The sequence below is a fragment of the Malania oleifera genome, chromosome 2 (genome assembly GCF_029873635.1).
Source record: "Malania oleifera isolate guangnan ecotype guangnan chromosome 2, ASM2987363v1, whole genome shotgun sequence".
Classification (NCBI taxonomy): Eukaryota; Viridiplantae; Streptophyta; class Magnoliopsida; order Santalales; family Ximeniaceae; genus Malania; species Malania oleifera.
Window position 1 is genome coordinate 100,833,920 of NC_080418.1, and position 19,686 is coordinate 100,853,605.

Here is a 19,686-nt window from a genome sequence, read left to right on the forward strand (position 1 = left end):
AGATGGAAGCGATGCGTGTGTACAATCCTAGGACTACAGTCAGGTGGAGGTCAACTCCGGTTCCAGGGAGCACTAACAGCGCAACCTTCGTATCTGTATTTTGGTCATTTGCAGCATCTATTCAGGGTTTTCGTCACTGCCCTCCCATTATATGTGTGGACGGGACACACTTGTATGGTAAGTACAAGGGCAAACTCCTTATTGCGACATACCCCGATGCAAATAGGCAAATATTTCCCCTTGCATTCGCTATTGTGCAAGAGGAAAGCCTCGACACATGGAATTGGTTTCTGTGTTCTCTACGTTTGATTACCGACAAGGATGACATTTGCCTCATATCAGATCGACATCCAGGGATTATTGCTGCGGTGCAGCACAATCCTGATTGGCAACCACCACGTGCGCACCACCGATTTTGCCTTCGACATGTCGTCAGCAACTTTAATACGAAAGTGCGGAGTTTCAATATGAAGCGAATAGCTGAGCGAGCCAGAAGGGAGCATCAGGTGAGAAAATTTGACACCTGGATGGAGAGGATATTCGACGAGGGTGGAAAGCCAGCCAAGTCGTTCTTCGATCAGATCCCTCCTCATATGTGGACTCAGTGCCACGACGGTGGAAAGAGGTATGGAAACATGACCACCAACCTGGTCGAATGTTTCAACGCCATCGTAAAAGGCGCACGTAGCCTTCCCATAACGGCTCTCGTGCAACTAACATTTTATCGCGTTGCACATTACTTTAATAGCCGACGGGAGTCTTCTCATAACGCAATATCTAGAGGAAATACGTTAACTCCGCATATATTGCTAGCGATGGAAAAAAGGAAGCTGAAGGCGACCGGACAACGAGTCACGACGTTCAACCGGTCTAGGGGTACTTTTAGCATCACGACCGCGCAGTGGGGACCTCATAAAGGAAATAATGTCCAAACATTGAGCATCCAGAGGTGCAAATGCTCCTGCGGGAAGTGGCAATCTTTACACTATCCCTGCTCGCACCTTCTTGCAGCCTGTGCCGAGACACGGCTAAATGCGAGCCAGTTTGTTGAGCCATATTGGAGCACTGCCGAGCACTATGCAACATATGCTGCTGAATTTTATCCAATCATGCATGAGGCATATTGGCCAACTTGCTCATTGCCAAACTTGCAGGCAAATCCTGCATACGCTCGACATAAAGGTCGGCCTAGGAGCTCACGTATACATAACGAGATGGATGCTCAGGAAGGTTGGAAACATATCACGTGTAGCATATGCCGTCAAGAAGGACATAACCGCACAAGATGTCCAAGAAGGACCCAACCTGGGGATGCAGCTGGACCTTCGCACTGACTTATAACTTATAGGTTATCCGAGATTTGCGTACTCATACTCCTCGCGTCACGACAAGTTTTCAGCTGCCATTCTACTCCTTCCTTCTGAACAATTTGTTTCCAAATGTTAAATCCTTAGATCGCTTTCATTTTTTGGTGAACACGCGAATGCTCCATGCTCAATTTGTCTCTGAGCAATTGAGTCACTGTGTCCATCAATCGAGAATAGTGTATGTTCAGATCAAAACTTGGTGAGACATTTTCATTTGTACACATATAGGATAAACCTTGAGATTTTTGTTCGGTTCCACCATACAAAGCACCGGGGACATATACTCAATTCTTATGATTTCTATGTTAATGCTTTCAATATTCTAGCTTGTTTGCAGGATCGATCCAGGGCCGTCCGATACTACTGTACTGTGTATGGGCGATCGGCACCGGTCCAGTCGGGCATGGACCGATTCACCTGCTGACGTGTTATATTGCCGAGGGGGTAGTCAAAGCGTACAAGATAGGATAGGCGCAGACCCTCGCATTATTGATTGGATACGTGACGCGGGTTTTTATGGGATATATCATATTGGCCATATCCAGTTGGATTGGCATCTTGTGACCGCGTTGGTCGAGCGATGGAGGCCAGAGACACACACTTTCCACTTGCTGCACGGGGAGACGACTATCACATTACAGTCTGTCGCGATGTTGTTCGGGCTACCGATTGATGGGTTGCCCGTCACTGGTCGTACAGCTGGACCAATACAAGATGGAGGTGTCGGTCAGGGGGGAGGACTTCGCCGCATGTGCGAGAGATTGTTAGGAGTGGTGCCTCCAGATGGTGAGCTTGTTGGTGCCCGCATTCGCATGCGGTTTCTAGAGGGGGAGATGTTTCGTCAGCTTCCGATTGATGCTGATGATTAGACTATAGCGTGTCATGCACGTGCCCACATGCTGCGATTGATATGTGGGACGCTGTTCTACGACCTATCGGGGAGTTACGCACACTTGATGTTCCTTCCACTGCTCGCGGAGCGAGGAGAGATACGCCATTATAGTTGGGGTGTTGCGACGTTAGCCTGGCTCTATCGGGAGATGTGCCGCGCCGCTGACGTGTCGCACTCACAGATCGGAGGAGCACTCCGCTTATTGCAGGTTTGGGCGTGGGAGAGATTCACGTCGTTAGCTCCTACGCGTTGCGGTGTTCGACGTCTTATTCAGAGGGACGAGGACGGACGACCGATTGACCCAGCTCCACTCACGTGGAGGTCAGTAACTCAACTGAAAATCATTTCCTTTAGTTGTAGTACGTAGTAGTGGTTACACCTTGCTAACTTACGTTTTATTGTGTACAGGTGGAGGGATCAGTTGTTGGCACCTAATGTTGCGCAACACACACTGCCCTGGTACAGATTCGAGCTGGACATGCATTGGGAGCACGAGGTAGTCTCAGTTATGTGTATTGATAGTATTTTTCAAGATTTGCATATATTCCCGTCCCACCTCTGACATTTACTATATGTTTACGCGCAGTTCGTATGGGCGCCCTACACTGATGACATTGTTGCCGACCTACCACCTGGTTATGCAGTTGGGTTAGACCTCTGGGTTGCCTGAGTGCCACTCATATGTTTTCATATTGTCGAGTGGCATCTCCCAGACCGAGTGATGCGCCAGTTTGGCTTTCGACAGGGCATTCCCGGTCGCTTCTGTACTTCGGGGGTCGATGTACGTGGGGAGGACTTGCACGAGATTGATGGTCGCGGTCGGGGGAACACAGATTGGGCTGCGGAGCACGCCATGTACGTGAGTATGTGGGTACATAGGCGCGACTACATTGTCGAGGGAGTGCGGGCAGATGGCCCGATGCGTCCGGAGGATCCGTATTACGCGTGGTACAGGTCGATCACATGTCGCTTCGTAGATAGGACTGCGGCGGTCTACATGAGCCTCGTACGCTTACTCAAACGTATACCTAATTTGTTACCGTTTACATTAGTAGTTCAATGTTTTAACCACTATTTTCGTATGCTGCAGGCTGACGTATTACACCAGGTCGACTCGCTATCATCAGACCCCGCTGTGAGCGATTTAGCGAGAGTTGGTTTGGACATTGTCTACGAGGACGGGCGACGGATCCCTACCCCACGCCAGACCCCGGCCCCATCGAGTCCGACCTTCTTACCGCCCATTGTACATGAGGAGTATGTGTTTTGGCCGTCCGCACCGTATTCCTCATCGACAGCTGCTGAGTTTGCGGGACCCTCCAGTAGACCAGCGGATTATCGATCTGACTCTACCACGACGCCGTTAATGTCGTACTTACTAGACGACCCTCTCGATGCGGAGGAGGTGGACGCACCCGGCTTGCCAGCTCGGACTCGTCCAGAGTCTACATACGACATAGCTCCCCGTCCGCTTCACCTAGAGAGGGATTATCCAGTACGTACGGGCGGAGACGACAAACATGTAGCCCCTCGACGTGACCGGACGCCAGACGAGGACGAGCAGCCAGGTGAGGGCAGACGCAGACGGCAGCCACCCCGACACCGGAGACGACCTCCATGCGGTACCGAGTAGCCGATATATGTATTTGTTAATTAGTTCATACTTTCATTTGTACATCAGATATATGTTTACAGCTTCATTTGTACATAATGTATTTATTCATTATTCATTTGGGCATAATGTATTTATTAATGACTTCATTTGTACAACATCTATTTGTATAGAATATATCATTTGTCCTTTATTTCTACTTGTTTGGAGTATCATTTGTACATAATGTAATTGTTTGGAGTATCATTTGTACATAATCTAATTTTCTTAATTCTGAATCTACAGAGCAGCAATAGGTAAAGTGACAAGCAGGTATCATTTAGTGTACTAATTTGATATGTTGAATGTATACGAATCTGATGAATGTAACGTTGTGAACATACTGGTATCAACTGTATTTGAATAATGTTTTATTTGCACAGGTGTGTGGATGGATATGCTCAATTTTTAAACAGGACTCTACCAAAATTAGTATACTATTTTGATAGGTTCAATGTATACGATTCTTGTGAATGTAACGTTGTGAAATATAATTTAGTCTCTCTATGTATGTTTCTTAGGTTTTATTTCTACTTTTAATTTCACAATATTGAAAGTAACACCAAATGGGCCCCCGAGGAAAAAGGAAAGAATTCAATTAGGTGCAATTCAACTTGAATAGGGTTGAAATGTATACTCAGTAAAAGAGCTGTATGATATGATGATTTATCTTGAGAACTACCAAAAAAAATATAATCCTAAAAAGTGTATACCGAGCCATTTGTATTTCTACAATAGTTGGTTCGTGGCATCATTGTATCCTTCGACTTTCGGATGCTTCAGAATTGTGTTACTAAAGATACAAAATTTTCATGAACATAAGAATTTTAATGTTTTGACCACAAACATATTGCTAATAGATTCCTTCACATGGAGCATTAATCTTTTGTTCATAATAAGATTGATATGGAAAGGAGGGCATGTCTTCTTATTTTACATATAAATTAAGATTTTTTGTTAATTAATACCAAGTGCTAAAGCTTGCAATACATTGTTAGCCCACAACCTAACAGCTTAAACTTTTAGGTAAAGTGGTATTTTTACAACCAATATGGAATGTCTAGTTTGCAAATTCAATTTGTGATATTGTGCACTTTTTTTTTTTTTTTTTTTTTTTTCTGGAAATCAACTCAATATGGTCCTTGATGTTCAGATATTTGCATCTGATAGCTTTCTTGAATTGACGGAGTATACGCGCGAAAAAATTTTGGGGAAGAACTGTCGGTAAGATATATTATATTTTGCATTTTTTTTTTCTGAAATATTGTTTATATTATTAAGCTAGAGTGCCTTGACCCAAGTTGCTGGTTGGAGAACACAATCCCATTCTATCTTAAACCGAGTAAGAGTCAAGTTCTTGTAAAATACATGGTGCCTTAGAGACATCCTTTTCCCCACTCACCTCTTGCTTTTAGATCATTCATGTTTTATTTTACAACTTCTATTCGTGTTTTCATCTCATTGTATTTTGAAGCCTCTCAATTAGTCATTCACAAATATTTACAGGCATACAACCATAAGTTACATATGGAATGTTATATTCATTTATGTCTCCTTTATATTGAAGGATATGGATGTTAAAACTTGATATACATTGTTGTCCCAAAACATAATAGCTTAAGCTTCTAGGTAAAGTGATAATGTAACATGGTATTGGAGCTGGTTACCAAGAGGTCTTGGGGTCTAGTCTTATTGCTTGCGTTTATTGTGTGGTTTTTAAAACTATTGTATTTCCTATAAGTGGTAATCTAACAATGGATATATTATCTTTTCACTGGGGGTTTGGGGAGCTTCTTGGTTCTCATTTGTTGGGGAAATTTCCTCCATTCTGAAATTATAATTGAAGTTTAGAACATTTGTTGGTAAATTTAAATGTGGAAGGTAAGGGCAGATCAATCTCAATAATTTAGCGCCATTAATCATCATGCATGGGACTGGTGCTTAGAAGCTGGAAGTCTTGGGGATTATAGGTTGCAGGCTTATTCTTGATTTTATCATGATATGTGATAGGGCTATCTCTGAAAGGCATGAATGCAAGACTTCATGCCATTTATCCTTTTTATTATGTCATTGGTTTAGTCTAAAGTCTGAACTCTTAAAGATTTCAGGTTGACACTGAATGGTCTTGAATTCAACATTCTATATAGTTTAATATGTCCATAAACTCAAGTCTAACTTCATGCTTGTAAAGTAAAAGATAACTTCATGCTTGTACTATGGGGGGGATATCATACAAATTTGATATGAAAAATATTAAATTCAAAATTTTGAATAGTATATGAAACAATTTTGAAATGAGGATACACTTCTTAATTTTGTTGTCTTGCTTGATCTTAATAAACATTTAAATGGATCCAAAAACATAAGGGGGCAGTAATACAATATTAATGAATTTTTTGTAAAATTATTATTATTATTATTATCTCCAAGATCCAGCACTATCTATGATAAGTATTTTTGTCATTTGACTTAATAAATGAAACTGTCAGATCCTTCTAATTTAAATATTAATATGAGTAAAGATATTTTAAAAAAATAGGCTAAAATCAACAAAATTAGATTTAATTTTTTTATTTTTATTTTTAAAAGTAACTAAGACTTAAAGTAACGAACCAAAAAACACCACAGCACAAGGAACCAAGTTTTTTCCTTATTTATCATTTTTTAAAATATAGATACTAAATAATATTTTTTTACAAAATTAATTCTTAAATTGACACGTGGAAAATCTCGCTACTTGGAGTAGCGAGATTTGGTAAAATATCGCTACTCCAAGTAGCGAGATTTATTTTTAGAAAAATAATTCTCCAGTTGACACGTGGTAAATCTCGCTACTTGGAGTAGCGAGATTACGTCAGGGAAATACCTCCCAGAATGAGGTATTATTTAATATATTTAAAAAAAAAAAAATTAAAACAGGAAAAAACTCCTAATTTATTGGTTTGATACTTTTAAAGCTGCTCCTTGTGGTATCGTTGCTTTACCTCTAGGTGCTACTCCTACTTGAGTAGCCTCCAGGTTATGTTCCACATGATTTTTTTTTTTTGTAAGATCATGCTAAATATATCTTCCATCTTCTTTTAAAAAGTTAAAAACAAATTTTTAATCACACTTTTTTTTGACGAATTGCCTATCTATAAGGAATGAATAAATTAGTAAGATTGATCTCTAGCAATAGGTCTTGATTTGAAATTTCATGATGTGACTGGTCAAGAACAAAGATAAGAATGCTCGCTAACTATTATTACCAAAAATTTGGCCAAAAAATATGAACAATATTGACCTTGATCACCAAGAAAGAATCACATACTAAATGCTTAAAGGATCGGGGTGTTCTTTAGGGTATCTAATGGCAGACGTCAAAAATTGCGATGAGATTTATAAAGACAAAACGTTGAGGTGAAAAAAAAATAAAAAAATGCTGCATTTTAGTAAATATTTATAATAAACGCTGAGGTACGGAAGTGGCGACTGGCGAGGATGCGTCTTCGCCGGAGAGCATAAAATGTCTGGATATCCTGTGGCGGCCTCAGTGGGAGAAATTCTGAAAATATGCAACGGTAACATCCTAGATCATCGGATGCTGAGAGAGCCCTATTCCCTCCAATCCTTTCTTCCTCATAGCCTCCCTTCATCTGTTCTCCAAGACTGCAAAAACCTAGAAGAAGTAAACCAAATCCATGCTTTATCCCTCAAGACGGCGATCTTCCACCACCCTCTTGTTTCTTCTCGACTTGTAGCGTTGTACTCTGACCGCAGAATTAACAATCTTGAGTATGCACGATCTGTTTTTGACTGTATTCAGGAACCCAGTTTGGTTTCTTGGAACATCATCATTAAATGCTATGTTGAGAATCACCATTCCCACGATGCAATTCTTTTGTTCCATAACTTGCTTCGTGAATCGACCGCCACCCCGGACAATTTCACGTTACCCTGTGTAATTAAGGGCTGTGCCCAATTGCGTGCCATTGAAGAAGGAAAGCAAATTCATGGGTTGATTTTGAAAATTGGGTTTGGCTCTGAAATGTATGCACAGAGCAGTTTGGTTAGTATGTACTCTAAGTGCGATGAGGTTGATTGGGCTCGGGAAGTGTTTGGAAGAATGGAAAACAAGGATTTAGTTTCCTTTAATTCTTTGATTGATGGGTATGCTAAGTGCGGGAAGCTGGAGCTTGCATTGAAGTTGTTCAATGAAATGCCTGAGAAAGACTCCTTTTCGTGGACTATTCTGGTTGATGGTTATTCGAAGTGTGGTAGAGTTGAGACTGCTCGTGAATTCTTTGATAGGATGCCAACTAGAAATTTAATTTCTTGGAACGCCATGATTAATGGCTACATTAAATCTGGGGATTTTAAAGAGGCGCATAGGCTGTTTAAACAAATGAAAACGAGAAATATTATCACTTGGAATTCAATGATTGCGGGGTACGAGTTGAATGGGAAGTATATTGATGCTTTGAAATTGTTTCAGACTATGTTGAAAGTAGGTCCTATGCCTAATCAAGCTACCTTGGTTAGTGCTCTTTCTGCTGTTTCAGGAATAGCTCTTCTTAGTATAGGAAAATGGATACATTCTTACATGGCTAAAAATGGATTTGAACTAGATGGTGTGCTTGGGACTTCATTGATAGAAATGTATTCAAAGTGTGGGAGTATTGAGAATGCTTTTGCAGTTTTTCAAGAAATACATAGGAGGAAATTGGGGCATTGGACTGCCATAATTTTAGGGCTAGGGATGCATGGTATGTCTGGCCCTGTTTTTGAACTATTTTCTGAAATGCGCAGAGTTGGAATGAAGCCTAATGCTATAACTTTCATGGGGCTGTTGAATGCTTGTAACCACACAGGATTAGTCGACAATGGCTATTATTATTTTGATTTAATGATCAATGAATATGGAATAGAAGCCTCAATTGAACACTTTGGCTGCTTGGTGGACATTCTATGTCGATCTGGGCGTCTTGAAGAGGCAAAGAATGTCATTGAGAAGATGCCCATGAGGCCAAACAAAGTTATTTGGATGAGCTTACTTAGTGGGGCGAGGAACTATGGAAACGTAAAATTGGCTGAATATGCAGCTCAACATGTGATTGAGAAGGCTCCAGATACTATTGGCTGTTACGTTCTTCTCTCGAACATATATGCTTCTGTTGGTCAGTGGAACAAAGTTTCAGAGATAAGGGAAATGATGAAGAAGGGAGGAGTTAGAAAAGATCCCGGATGCAGTTTAATAGAGCATAAGGGTGTTCTTCATGAGTTTCTTGTGGGTGATAAATCTCATCCCCAAAGTAAAGAGATATATTCTAAGCTGGGTGAGATGAGAGAGAAATTAAAATGCATGGGACATGTTCCTGACACAACACAAGTCCTGTTGTGTATTGAAGGGGAGAAAGAGAAGGAAGCTGAATTAGAACACCATAGTGAGAGGTTGGCTATTGCTTTTGGTCTCATTAATGTAGCGCGTGGTACTCCCATACGTATTGTGAAAAACCTTCGTGTTTGTAATGATTGTCACTCTGTCACTAAGCTCCTGTCAGCTATCTATGGTCGTGAGATTATTGTGAGAGATAACAGCCGTTTCCATCATTTCAAAGATGGGTCATGCTCTTGCATGGACTATTGGTGATTTTCTAGCTTGTTTGCTTGGATAGTCAAGGGTGGGGTGTCTGCAATGCAAACATGACTCTGCACTGCCCAGCTAACCTTGTCTGAACAACACATTGATTTCCAAAAGGAATTATAAGGAACTTGGTAGACTCTATCAAGAAAAGGCTTTAAGTTGTGGGTGGTGAGGGGTTTGAGAGTTTAGTGAGAAAAATTGTGGCATGTTGAAGTTACTTCCGTCTCTCTTCCCAACATTTCAATTTGCATGGATGCATCTGGAGTTGCCGGAAACGTCTCTATTTTTGAGGTTAAGTTGTAGTGATGATTGCTTGAATTCTTTATTTTGTTTTGCTTTACGATGAAACAGAAAATCCACAATTCCATTTCTGCAATAGCATTGATGATGCAGTCATACTCTTCAAAGATGAGAATTTTTTATCTAGAAGTTTAATGTTGCTATATTTATTTTCATTTTCATTTTAAAATATTCTGAATAAATTGAATTAAAAGCCTGTTTCTTGTGTTGTGTTTGTGCTGTGTGTAAGTTTCTCAAGAGAATTTCCCCATATTAGTCATATATACACACAAGAACACACTGATGGAGGTCTGCCTACATCTTTTAGGCTGCCATTTTAAGAGTAGAGCTAGGAAATTGTGTAATTTTGTGTTTTATCGGGGTTTGTATGAAAATATATGCTTTAGTTAGTAGTAGGTATAAATACTTGGCTTGTAAGGTATTTGTATCAGTTATCAATTTGAATCTGATTTCCAGAACTGGTTCCCCACCCCCCCCGTCCAGGTTTCTCTTCTCTTCTCGTTCTTTCTTCTTCCTCATTTCTTCTTCTTCCTTCTTCTTCTTCGTCTGTTCTTCTTTGTCCTGTCCCTAACTCTCTGCTGCCTTCTATTCTATTCTGTAATATCTCCTTCTGTACTTCGGTAATTCTCATCCTCTTCGTCTCTTCTCTTTTTCTTTCTAAGTCTCTCCCATAATACTCTCTATCTTTCTCTCGTTTTAAATTTCTGTTGTTGTTTTATATCACATACATAAAACATTAAAAACCGAGTGTCTTACATGGAGTCCTTTTTTAATGTTTAATATATGGCAACTGATGAACTTGGAAATATGGGATGAATTAACTTGAGGAACCTTGGAAAGCATCTTATGGTTAAGTTTCACTCTATATTTTGAAGTGTTATAGGTTTCCATCCCACAGATAAAAAAAGACAAAGAAGAAAAACAATCATAATTTGGTATTTTGACAATAATTCTTGAATTGTTTTTAATGTTTGGGATACCTGTGAAATTGATGGGATGATTTTGAGTTTTCTAGTGGAGAAAAGCATTGCACACAAAGAAAGGAGAAAAACTTTTAAGAATTGTTTACGAACATCCAAGATGTTCATGAATTGTTAAATGAAGAGGAATAATATTGCGTTCTATTCAATGTTAAGAATTCAGAGAATTGAGAAATAAGAGTTGGTCATTTGGACCTTTCAGTTCATAGATGTGGATCTTGGACCTATGAATGGATTCAAGAATTTGATCATAATGACAATACGTGTTTTTTTTTTTCCCGCATGGAACATATTTGCTTTTGGTCTATTCGTCTTGGCAGCATAAGTTTCATTCTGGAAAACTCCATTTTTTGTTCTGTTAAGTCCGTAAAAGGAGAAAGACACCCTCCACTGGTGGCCACCTAAGGAATGGTTAGAGGAAGAGTGGAAAAGGTTACTATATCTCCTTAAATTTACTGATACTTATTGTCATTACTTTCTTTGTAGAATTTGGTCTAAGCTGTTAATTTAACAGCATTTGGATGATTTTGGCAGGTAAGGATGCTTGGATTGTGTTGTGGGTCTCTTTGCAATCATTGTTTTTGAGAACTTGAATATAATACACTGTTCCCATGCAGGGGGGCTTTGTCGTGTTATTAAGTGCTACTTCACTTGTATTGCTGTTTGCTTTTCCACTGTCCATATTGTATGCTTATCAGAAGCATTTACCTATTTGGATGGTAAACTGTTTCTATTACTTGATTTTAGTGACATGTACTATATTTGCTAGAATTTTTTTTATCTGAACATGGATTCATGTCATTATCTTTCCCTTTTCACATTCCTGATTTTTATAACATGTACCATCTTTACTAGAGTTTGGTTGTCTAAACATGGATTGTTGAATTCTTGGTAGGCTTTAGTGTTGCTCTAAGCTGTTATTTACCAGCATTTGGATGGTTTTTCCAGGTGAGGATGCTACGATTGTGTTGTTGGCCTCTTTGCAATCTTTTTTTTTTTTTTGAGAACTTGAATATAATACAACATTCCCATGCAAGGGGACTTCGTCGAGTTACTAAGTGCTACTTCACTCATATTGCTGTTTTCTTTTCCACTCTGCATAATTGTATGCCTATCAGAAGCATTTGTCTATTTGGATGGTGAACTGTTTCTGTTGTTTGATTTTAGTAACATGTACTATATTTACTAGAATTTGGTTATCTGAACATGGATTGTTGAATTCATGTCATTATCTTTCCCTTTCCATATTCGTGATGAGCATCTCATTCTTCACATATGGAATTGTCAATTATGATGTCCACATTTATGTAAGCTTCCTTAAATGCATTCTGTTTCCCCTTATGGAGGTCTTGTTTTTCTTGCATAATATTCTTCATACCAATAATTTAAAAGGCGAAAGCATAAGCTGAGGCATTATAACCCTTAAGAGGTGAGTTGTAAGCCTTAAGGCACTAGGGAATAAGCCTTTTGAGAATTTATCTTAGATAAACATATGTAAATAAATAACATATATATTGAGAAAAAATCACAAATATAATGCAAAATATATATATACTTTGCAAAGAACTTGTCAGCGATTCAACAATTGCTATCTTGAATTCTTGACGTAAATCATGCAAGAGATAGATATAACTATTACAAAATTCAAATTATTTTCATGATCTCTGATACAACTCTTAGCTATTTCAGAAATGTTGAGGTTCAAGAGTTTTAGAAATCAACTCATATTATGACATTCCTTTTATATAAACATGTAGGCAAAATTTTCTAGCCAAATCTCACTTGAAAATCACACACTGAAGATATGTAAGCCTCAATAAAAAAAGATGCAGAAGGCACGCATTCTGTACAAATGCGTACGATTTTGCATGTAGCGTTAGCTTTTTGGGAATTTGGTATTCTAGATTGAGCCTTGAGGCATTTTAGGCATGCCTTGATTTGAGGCAAGCCTCAAGGTGAGCCTCAATTGAGCCTTTTAAAGCATTGCTATACACACAGGCAGACATAAATACCTGTTCTAATTTCAGATACTGGGCTGGATAGGAGCTGCAATAGGGGCTTGCAGTTGATATTGTACATTCTGTACTCTTATTGTGAAAATGCAACTAGAGAAAGATTCCAGAGATCTGTTGGTTTCATATGCATTAATAGTTTCTGTAGGCAACGAAAGGTGATGACCATTTCTATTACATTCTTTTCACTCAATTGTTTCAGTTCTTTGACTGAAATATTTTGATAAGCTGTTTAATGAAAACCAAAACAAAAGATTGAACTTGGAAGTGATAGATATGGAAAAGCCTAGAAATAGGTTATTTGCAAAATTAGAGTCATTGAAATTAAGATGATTTTGAAAAAGATGAAAAATGAGAAATCAATAGGACCAGATAACATAGCAATTGAAGTTTGGAAATATTTAGGGGATAAAGGAAGTAAGTGGTTAACTAATTTATTTAACATTATTCTAAGAACCAAGAAAATGCTGCAGGAATGGAGGATAAGCGCATTAATACTTTTATACAAAAGCAAAGGCGATATTCAAAATTATAATAACTATTACAAAGTTAAGATTTTGAGTCATACAAGGAAACTTTGGGAAAGGGTAATTGAACAAAGAATAAGACTAGAAATGAGGGTTTCAAAGAATCAATTTGGTTTAATGTTTGAGAGATTGACAATAGAAGCTATTTATCTTTTTAGAAGATTAATGGACAAAAATAGAGAAAAGAAGAGAGACTTGCATATGTTTTTTTATTGACTTTGAGAAAGCATATTATAGAATACCTAGGGAAGTTCTTTGATGGGTCTTAGAAAAGAAGGGGATATGTAGTAGATATACTAAGGTCATTAAGGGTATCTATGATAGAGTAATGACTAGCGTTAGGACCATAGGAAGGAAATCTCGAGATTTTCCAATCACAATTTGTGTACATCAAGGTTCTACTTTGAGTCCTTATCTTTTTACTTTGGTGATTGACAAGCTCATTAAGAACATCCAAAATGAGATCCCTTGGTGTATGTTTTCTGCAGATAATATTGTCTCAATTGATGAAAGTAGAAATGGAGTGGAATCTAAGTTAGAACTCTGGAGAGCCACTTTAGAGTTTAAAGGTTTTAGGATAAGTAGGAATAAGACATGATATATGGAATGTAATTTCAGTAATGTAAGGAGGAGTAGTGGAGAGAAGATTAAACTTGATAATCAATTAATGACACTTATGGATTTCATTATCTTGGATCTATTATACAACCGGAAGGGGAAATTGAAGAGGATGTAACACATAGAATTAAAGCAGGTTGGGTGAAATGGAGTGCATCAGGCGTGTTGTGTGATCATAGAATACCCTTAAAATTGGAAGGAAATTTCCATAAGACGACTATAAGGCCAACTATACTCTATGGTTCATAATGTTGGGCAATTAAGAAACAATATGTTCAAAAAGTAAAAGTTGCTGAAATGTAAATGTTAAGGTGGATGAGTGGTAAAATATTAAAAGATAAATTAAAGAACGAGCATATACGCAATAATCTAGGCATAGCTCCAATGGAAGATAAGGAAAGAGTGACTTAGATGGTTTAGGCATTTGAAACGTAGGCCTAGTAGTGCATCTGTGAGGAGGAGTGAGCTGGTTGTTATTTCTGGCATGAAAGGGGGTTGGGTAGACTTAAAATAACTTGGAATGAGGTAGTGAGGAAGGATTTAATAGCTCTTAATCTAGTAAAGGAAAATGCTCTCGATCAGGTGAATAGGCAGAAAAGAATTTATGTAGCCTACTCCATCTAGTGGGACTGCTCTTAATCTAGTAAAGGAAAATGCTCTTGATTAGGTGAATTGGCAGAAAAGAATTCATGTAGCCTACCCCATCTAGTGGGACGTAAGGCTTGTTGTTGTTTTCGTTCATTGACTGCTATGCATGTGCGTGGATGTTGAAACATGTACGCAGCAATGGATAACAATTTTTACCCTTGCATCACATTTAGAGGAGTGAACTTTAAGTGCTGAAATGTCTTCTATAAATAAGTGGGCCTTTTGTTTTGTCAATTGAGCAGAAATGCAATTACTTTTCTGTGTACGCAAGTGTTTGATATAATTTTGATTTGCATTCCTCTAATTTCAAGCATTGTTTTAAAACTCTGACCGAACCAGTAAGTCCAACCAAGTCAGGCTGAAACCAGTCACACTACTGGTTCAGATTGTACCATGAAACTGAAAATACTGTGAACCAGGTCAGAACTGGGGTGATTTTGGGACAACTCGGACAGATCTGGTGAACTGGTTGGGTTTACCTAACTCTGACCCAAAAAAGATATTGAAGCTGCAGCTAACAAGACTAAAACCCCAAACCTGACAGAGGAAAAGGTGAGGAATTATCACTACAATGATGTGGGTCTTTTCTCTAATTATTGAACACAAATTGCTCAATGCATACTCTGCATGCAGACATTTATATGTATGAATCAAACCTTCTCTCCCTCACAGCCTTTTGATATTTGTTTTTGACTAGAAGTAAGAAATAATAATAAAAATAAGTTTCAAGAATAGGAAAACTACTGCAAAAATTGTCCTAGTTGTTAATTGTTTTTGGCTCTAATTTCCTAATAGGTGGTTATAACCCCTTTTTTGCGTCCTTGTGTGTGTGCGTCGATGTGTATGCATGTGTGTGATGTTGACATCACTGGTCTGACCACTTGATCCATTGGTCTGACGGGTCTGACAGATCCAGTGGCTTCCCTGGGTTAGTCACCAGTCTGGTTTCAAAAAGCGGTGGTCTTTTCAAAAACGGCATCTCATTTTTCTTTGCTCTGATTATCAACAAACTTGTTCGATTGATCTCCATGCAATTATATGCAAGCCAGAGGTTCGGCCCTTTAGCTCATGCATTTTAGCTTGCTAATTATTTGTATGTTAATAAATGTGTGCATTGGTTTCTGGATTTCATATTTTGAAGCACTGTTATAGTAATTTCATTGTCATGCATACTACCTTTGCTAACTATTTCCATATACTTATTACTAGTAATTTGTTCTTTCTTTCTTTTTAAAATCAAATTCTGTTCAGGGTTTTGGTGATATGTTTTTTTTCCCCTCCTAGAATTAGCTGGCACTGGTTTTTCTGATTATAAGTTCAACATGTTAAGAGTTAGCCTGAGCTTTTAGACATTAATAGGCAGCTTTTGTCTATGATCAAAGCCTTGTGTTCGCCTGCTCCAAAAAGAGGAATCAAGATATTTATGTACTTTTAATAGGTTAGTTGGGGACAAAAGCCCACATTGTAAAATAGTAGCAATTTCATATATCAAGTCTTCAGAGGTCTAAATTTTCTGGAATGTAACAGGACATAACAGGTAGTCATCGTGAAGATGTTAGAATAATACAGCTGTATCTATGGTGTCCTGGAAAGGAGAGCATTTGAAGTTGCAAAAAATATTAAAACAGTTGTTTTAGCAAAAACGCAAAATGCAACACCAAGAACACAAGGCCCTTACACCCACGCCATATCGGGTGGTCTGGAAGAGCATGATGTATCCAACCTTATCTCCACATTTGGAGAAGACAGTTCTAATATCTTACAAATTCATCAGTAATGTACTTGGCTACCAGGTTCCTTTACTCTGGTTGCAATGAGGGAGCAGAGGAGAAAACAAAAAAAGAGAGCTTGGAACCTCCACTAGTATATGGGATGCAGCTGTTTTTGTAAAATAAAATAAAAATTCACTTCCCCTGATTTTCTCACCAGCCAAAGACAAGCTTGGCTCACTGCAAGTAAGATGTGAGTTATTTGTTGTAGATAAGTTGCTGTGCTAACAAGAAAGGATTCAAGTTTGTGGCAGTAAGGAGCTAAACACACTTTAACCAATATACTAGTTTCAAGATGGGCAAAATTTGCTAGTAAAATAACATCAGTAACATTAAGTTCAAATCCCAATAGAACCAAGAAGTTTTGAGAAATGTTACAGTGGGACAGATACTTCTTGCTTATTTTCATTTTCCTGGGACAAAGTTAGTGGCATAAGCCCATGCATTGTTGGCCACTGGATCAGCAAGGTGATCATAAAGATTCTCAATTGGGCCCTTTCCAGTCACAATAGCTTGAACGAAGAATCCAAACATTGAAAACATTGCAAGCCGTCCATTTTTTATCTCCTTCACCTTCAACTCTGCGAATGCGTCAGGATCGTCCGCCAATCCAAGAGGGTCAAAGGCACCGCCAGGGTAAATTTTATCCAGTCCTTCACCAAGTGGTCCTCCACCAACACGGTAACCTTCAACAAAGCCCATGAGCACAACCTGACAAGCCCAGATTGCAAGAATGCTTTGTGCATGAACAAGGTTTGGGTTGCCAAGATAATCAAGACCACCCTCAGAGAAGATTTGGGCACCAGCCTTGAACCAAACTGCCTCGCCAAATTTGACACCATTCCTTGCTAGGATTTCAGGGAAGACACAACCCAATGCACCAAGCATTGCCCATCGGCAGTGGATCACTTCGAGCTCACGGTTCTTGGCAAAAGTCTCTGGGTCTGCTGACAAGCCTGCAGTGTCCCATCCATAGTCACCTGGGAATTCACCAGTGAGGTATGATGGAGTTTGCTCAGAGAATGGGCCCAAGTATTTTGGGCGGTCTGGACCATACCTGTTTTGCCAGTTTTATGGGTCAGATTCTGATGACAACTTACAAGCTCTGAGATCAAGACAAGTTATGCCAGCTCCAGTACATCCTAATAGTCACGATTGTCAGTCAGGTTATGAACTTATATTTTACCACTGGACCCTATGGTTTTAAGTGTCCATTGACTTTTCTTTTTCTTGTTTTTAGGGGTCTTTTTTCCTTTCGAGGTCAGAATCACATTTATTATTATCATTCGTATCTTGGGGAATGAACAGCAGATGAGGCGATTGAGCAGTTGTGGAGCAGTTATGAAGGGTATGAATAGCAGATAACATCTGCAGTGGATGATAGAATTATTACTAGACTTGCTGGTGAAATGTCTCCAAAATGTTTGCTCCTAGGGAGGAATTGCGAAATATTTTATGTATACTTCAGGCAGCACACCTCTCATAAGAGGCTTCATGTCATCTGCCATTAGGAGGAAGAAAGAGCAGATGGTGTCTGCCCCCTGCATAAGAGGTAAGGCCTTCACCTCTCCAAGGAATAACATCAACAAGACATTGCTCGAAGTTTGTTAAAACACCATCGTGATCTAGGAAACTCATGTGGACAAGTGTGAAACTTTTATGAAATTCACAACCCATGCCACAAAAAAGGTGATGTGCCCAATAGTGGCAAAAAGTAATAAACCAGTAAATTACAGTTGAAGAGAAACTGTTGTCTATATCTATATCTATATCTAGTAGGGGCAGTAAATTACCATATGCTTTGAGGGGCACTTTTCACAGTGCGGCGCATGGTAATGCGGCCTCCGCCAAAGCTACCAACTTTCCGGACAAGCTCATTCTGCTGCTTCAAGGCTGTGTGGCCGGAAAATGCAGACCTTTGGATGGCAGAAGTTGCCATGGCTCTCTAGGCTTTCTTTTTGTTGCAGATGCTTCTCTCTTGGGTAGGAGTATAGGATGGTTTGAAGGCTGGTGTTGAGAAAGGATGGGGAGAGGAGAACTTATAATGCAAGTGGGAAGATGTTATGGATGAGGGTATCTACACATCAGCACCATCTTATTGGTTCTGGTTTTCTATTTGGATTTCCCTTCTGATATATTTTTGGAGAGAGTGGCGCTTGTTATGCCATGTGAGCATTGAAAGATCTTTGTTGGTTGGAAGATTTTGAGGGGTCACTTCCTGCCACAAATGAGAGTGAAAAGCTTCCAGCAATTGGATTTGCATCTTCTGCATCTATACGTTTTGGTTTCGGCCTGGGCCCATTAGCAAATTTATGGCACAGAACCCTGACCATTTCGTGAAGCGTAAGTTCTGGGGAGAGCCATTCCATAGGGCACGGTGGTTGCAACTTGCAAGAGGACTTATTTGTTAAAGCTGGTGATTCACTGATTTTCCCTCGAGCCTGGACCTTGCAAAAATAAAAACTAAAAAAAATCAAGAAAATTTCACCTTTTTTTTTTTGGTTATTAAGAAAAGTAAGAAGAAAATAAAAATATCCTAAATCAATGAATAAAAATTTGATTTCACACATCATTAATATTTAATTATTTTTTAATTTTTAATCATATTGATTACAATTTTTTATTTTTAATAGTATTTGATATAAGGAGAAAAAAATGTAAAAAAAAAAATAAAAAGAAAAAATTCTTTCTTTTCCTTTCTTGATGATGTGTTTAATTTCTATACAAGTTTTGTCATTACTTTCACCTAGTTTGTGTTTAATTTTATTATTTATTAGAGTTTTGATTTATTTTGTTTATTGTTGTTTAAGAATAAATAAATTAAAGGAGTCATGGGATAAGGAGGAAACTTTCCTTTTCAAATTCAAATTCCCTTCTTCAAAAGCCCTTTTCAACTCAAATTCCTCTCTCGAATTTCTTGAAATATCCTTTAAAATTTGAAACATAACTTTTGCTACAAAACTTCAAAAATGGCGATCTTGGTATCTACGGAAAGTTAAGAAAAAATCCCACACTTTTGTGTTGAAGAATTTAAAAGATGAGAAGATCTCAATAGAGAAAATCGCACTTAAAGGCAGCGGCAGAAAAGGAGGGGATTTGGATGATCTTGTTTTGGGGAGATAAGAAGGGAGGATGACCAGAGATTTATAAAAGGAGGGGGGATTTGAAGCTATGAAAAAAGGAGGATTTGTTTCAACATTAGAGAGGAATTCAAAGCTTGGAAAAAGAAGAAGAAGAGAGAAGCCGAATTGGAGTTGTTGACGATTGAGATTCTTGATCTACATACAGTTTCCTTTTTA

The 19,686-nt window shown here is 38.6% G+C and overlaps 2 protein-coding genes across 2 annotated transcripts; one reads left to right on the forward strand and one right to left on the reverse strand.

Annotated features, from left to right (window-relative positions):
• Positions 1 to 7,186: 7,186 nt before the first annotated feature.
• LOC131149638 (pentatricopeptide repeat-containing protein At1g08070, chloroplastic-like) lies at positions 7,187 to 9,962 on the forward strand. The gene has a single exon (XM_058100267.1). It carries the CDS (start codon positions 7,416 to 7,418, stop codon positions 9,537 to 9,539), a length of 2,124 nt encoding a protein of 707 aa, XP_057956250.1. The 5' UTR covers positions 7,187 to 7,415; the 3' UTR covers positions 9,540 to 9,962.
• A 6,730-nt stretch (positions 9,963 to 16,692) lies between these two features.
• LOC131149639 (chlorophyll a-b binding protein 37, chloroplastic) lies at positions 16,693 to 18,634 on the reverse strand. Its single transcript, XM_058100268.1, has 2 exons — positions 18,181 to 18,634; positions 16,693 to 17,444 (listed from the first exon to the last, which is right to left on the reverse strand). Exons 1-2 carry the CDS (start codon positions 18,324 to 18,326, stop codon positions 16,793 to 16,795), a joined length of 798 nt encoding a protein of 265 aa, XP_057956251.1. The 5' UTR covers positions 18,327 to 18,634; the 3' UTR covers positions 16,693 to 16,792.
• Between the last annotated feature and the right edge of the window lie 1,052 nt (positions 18,635 to 19,686).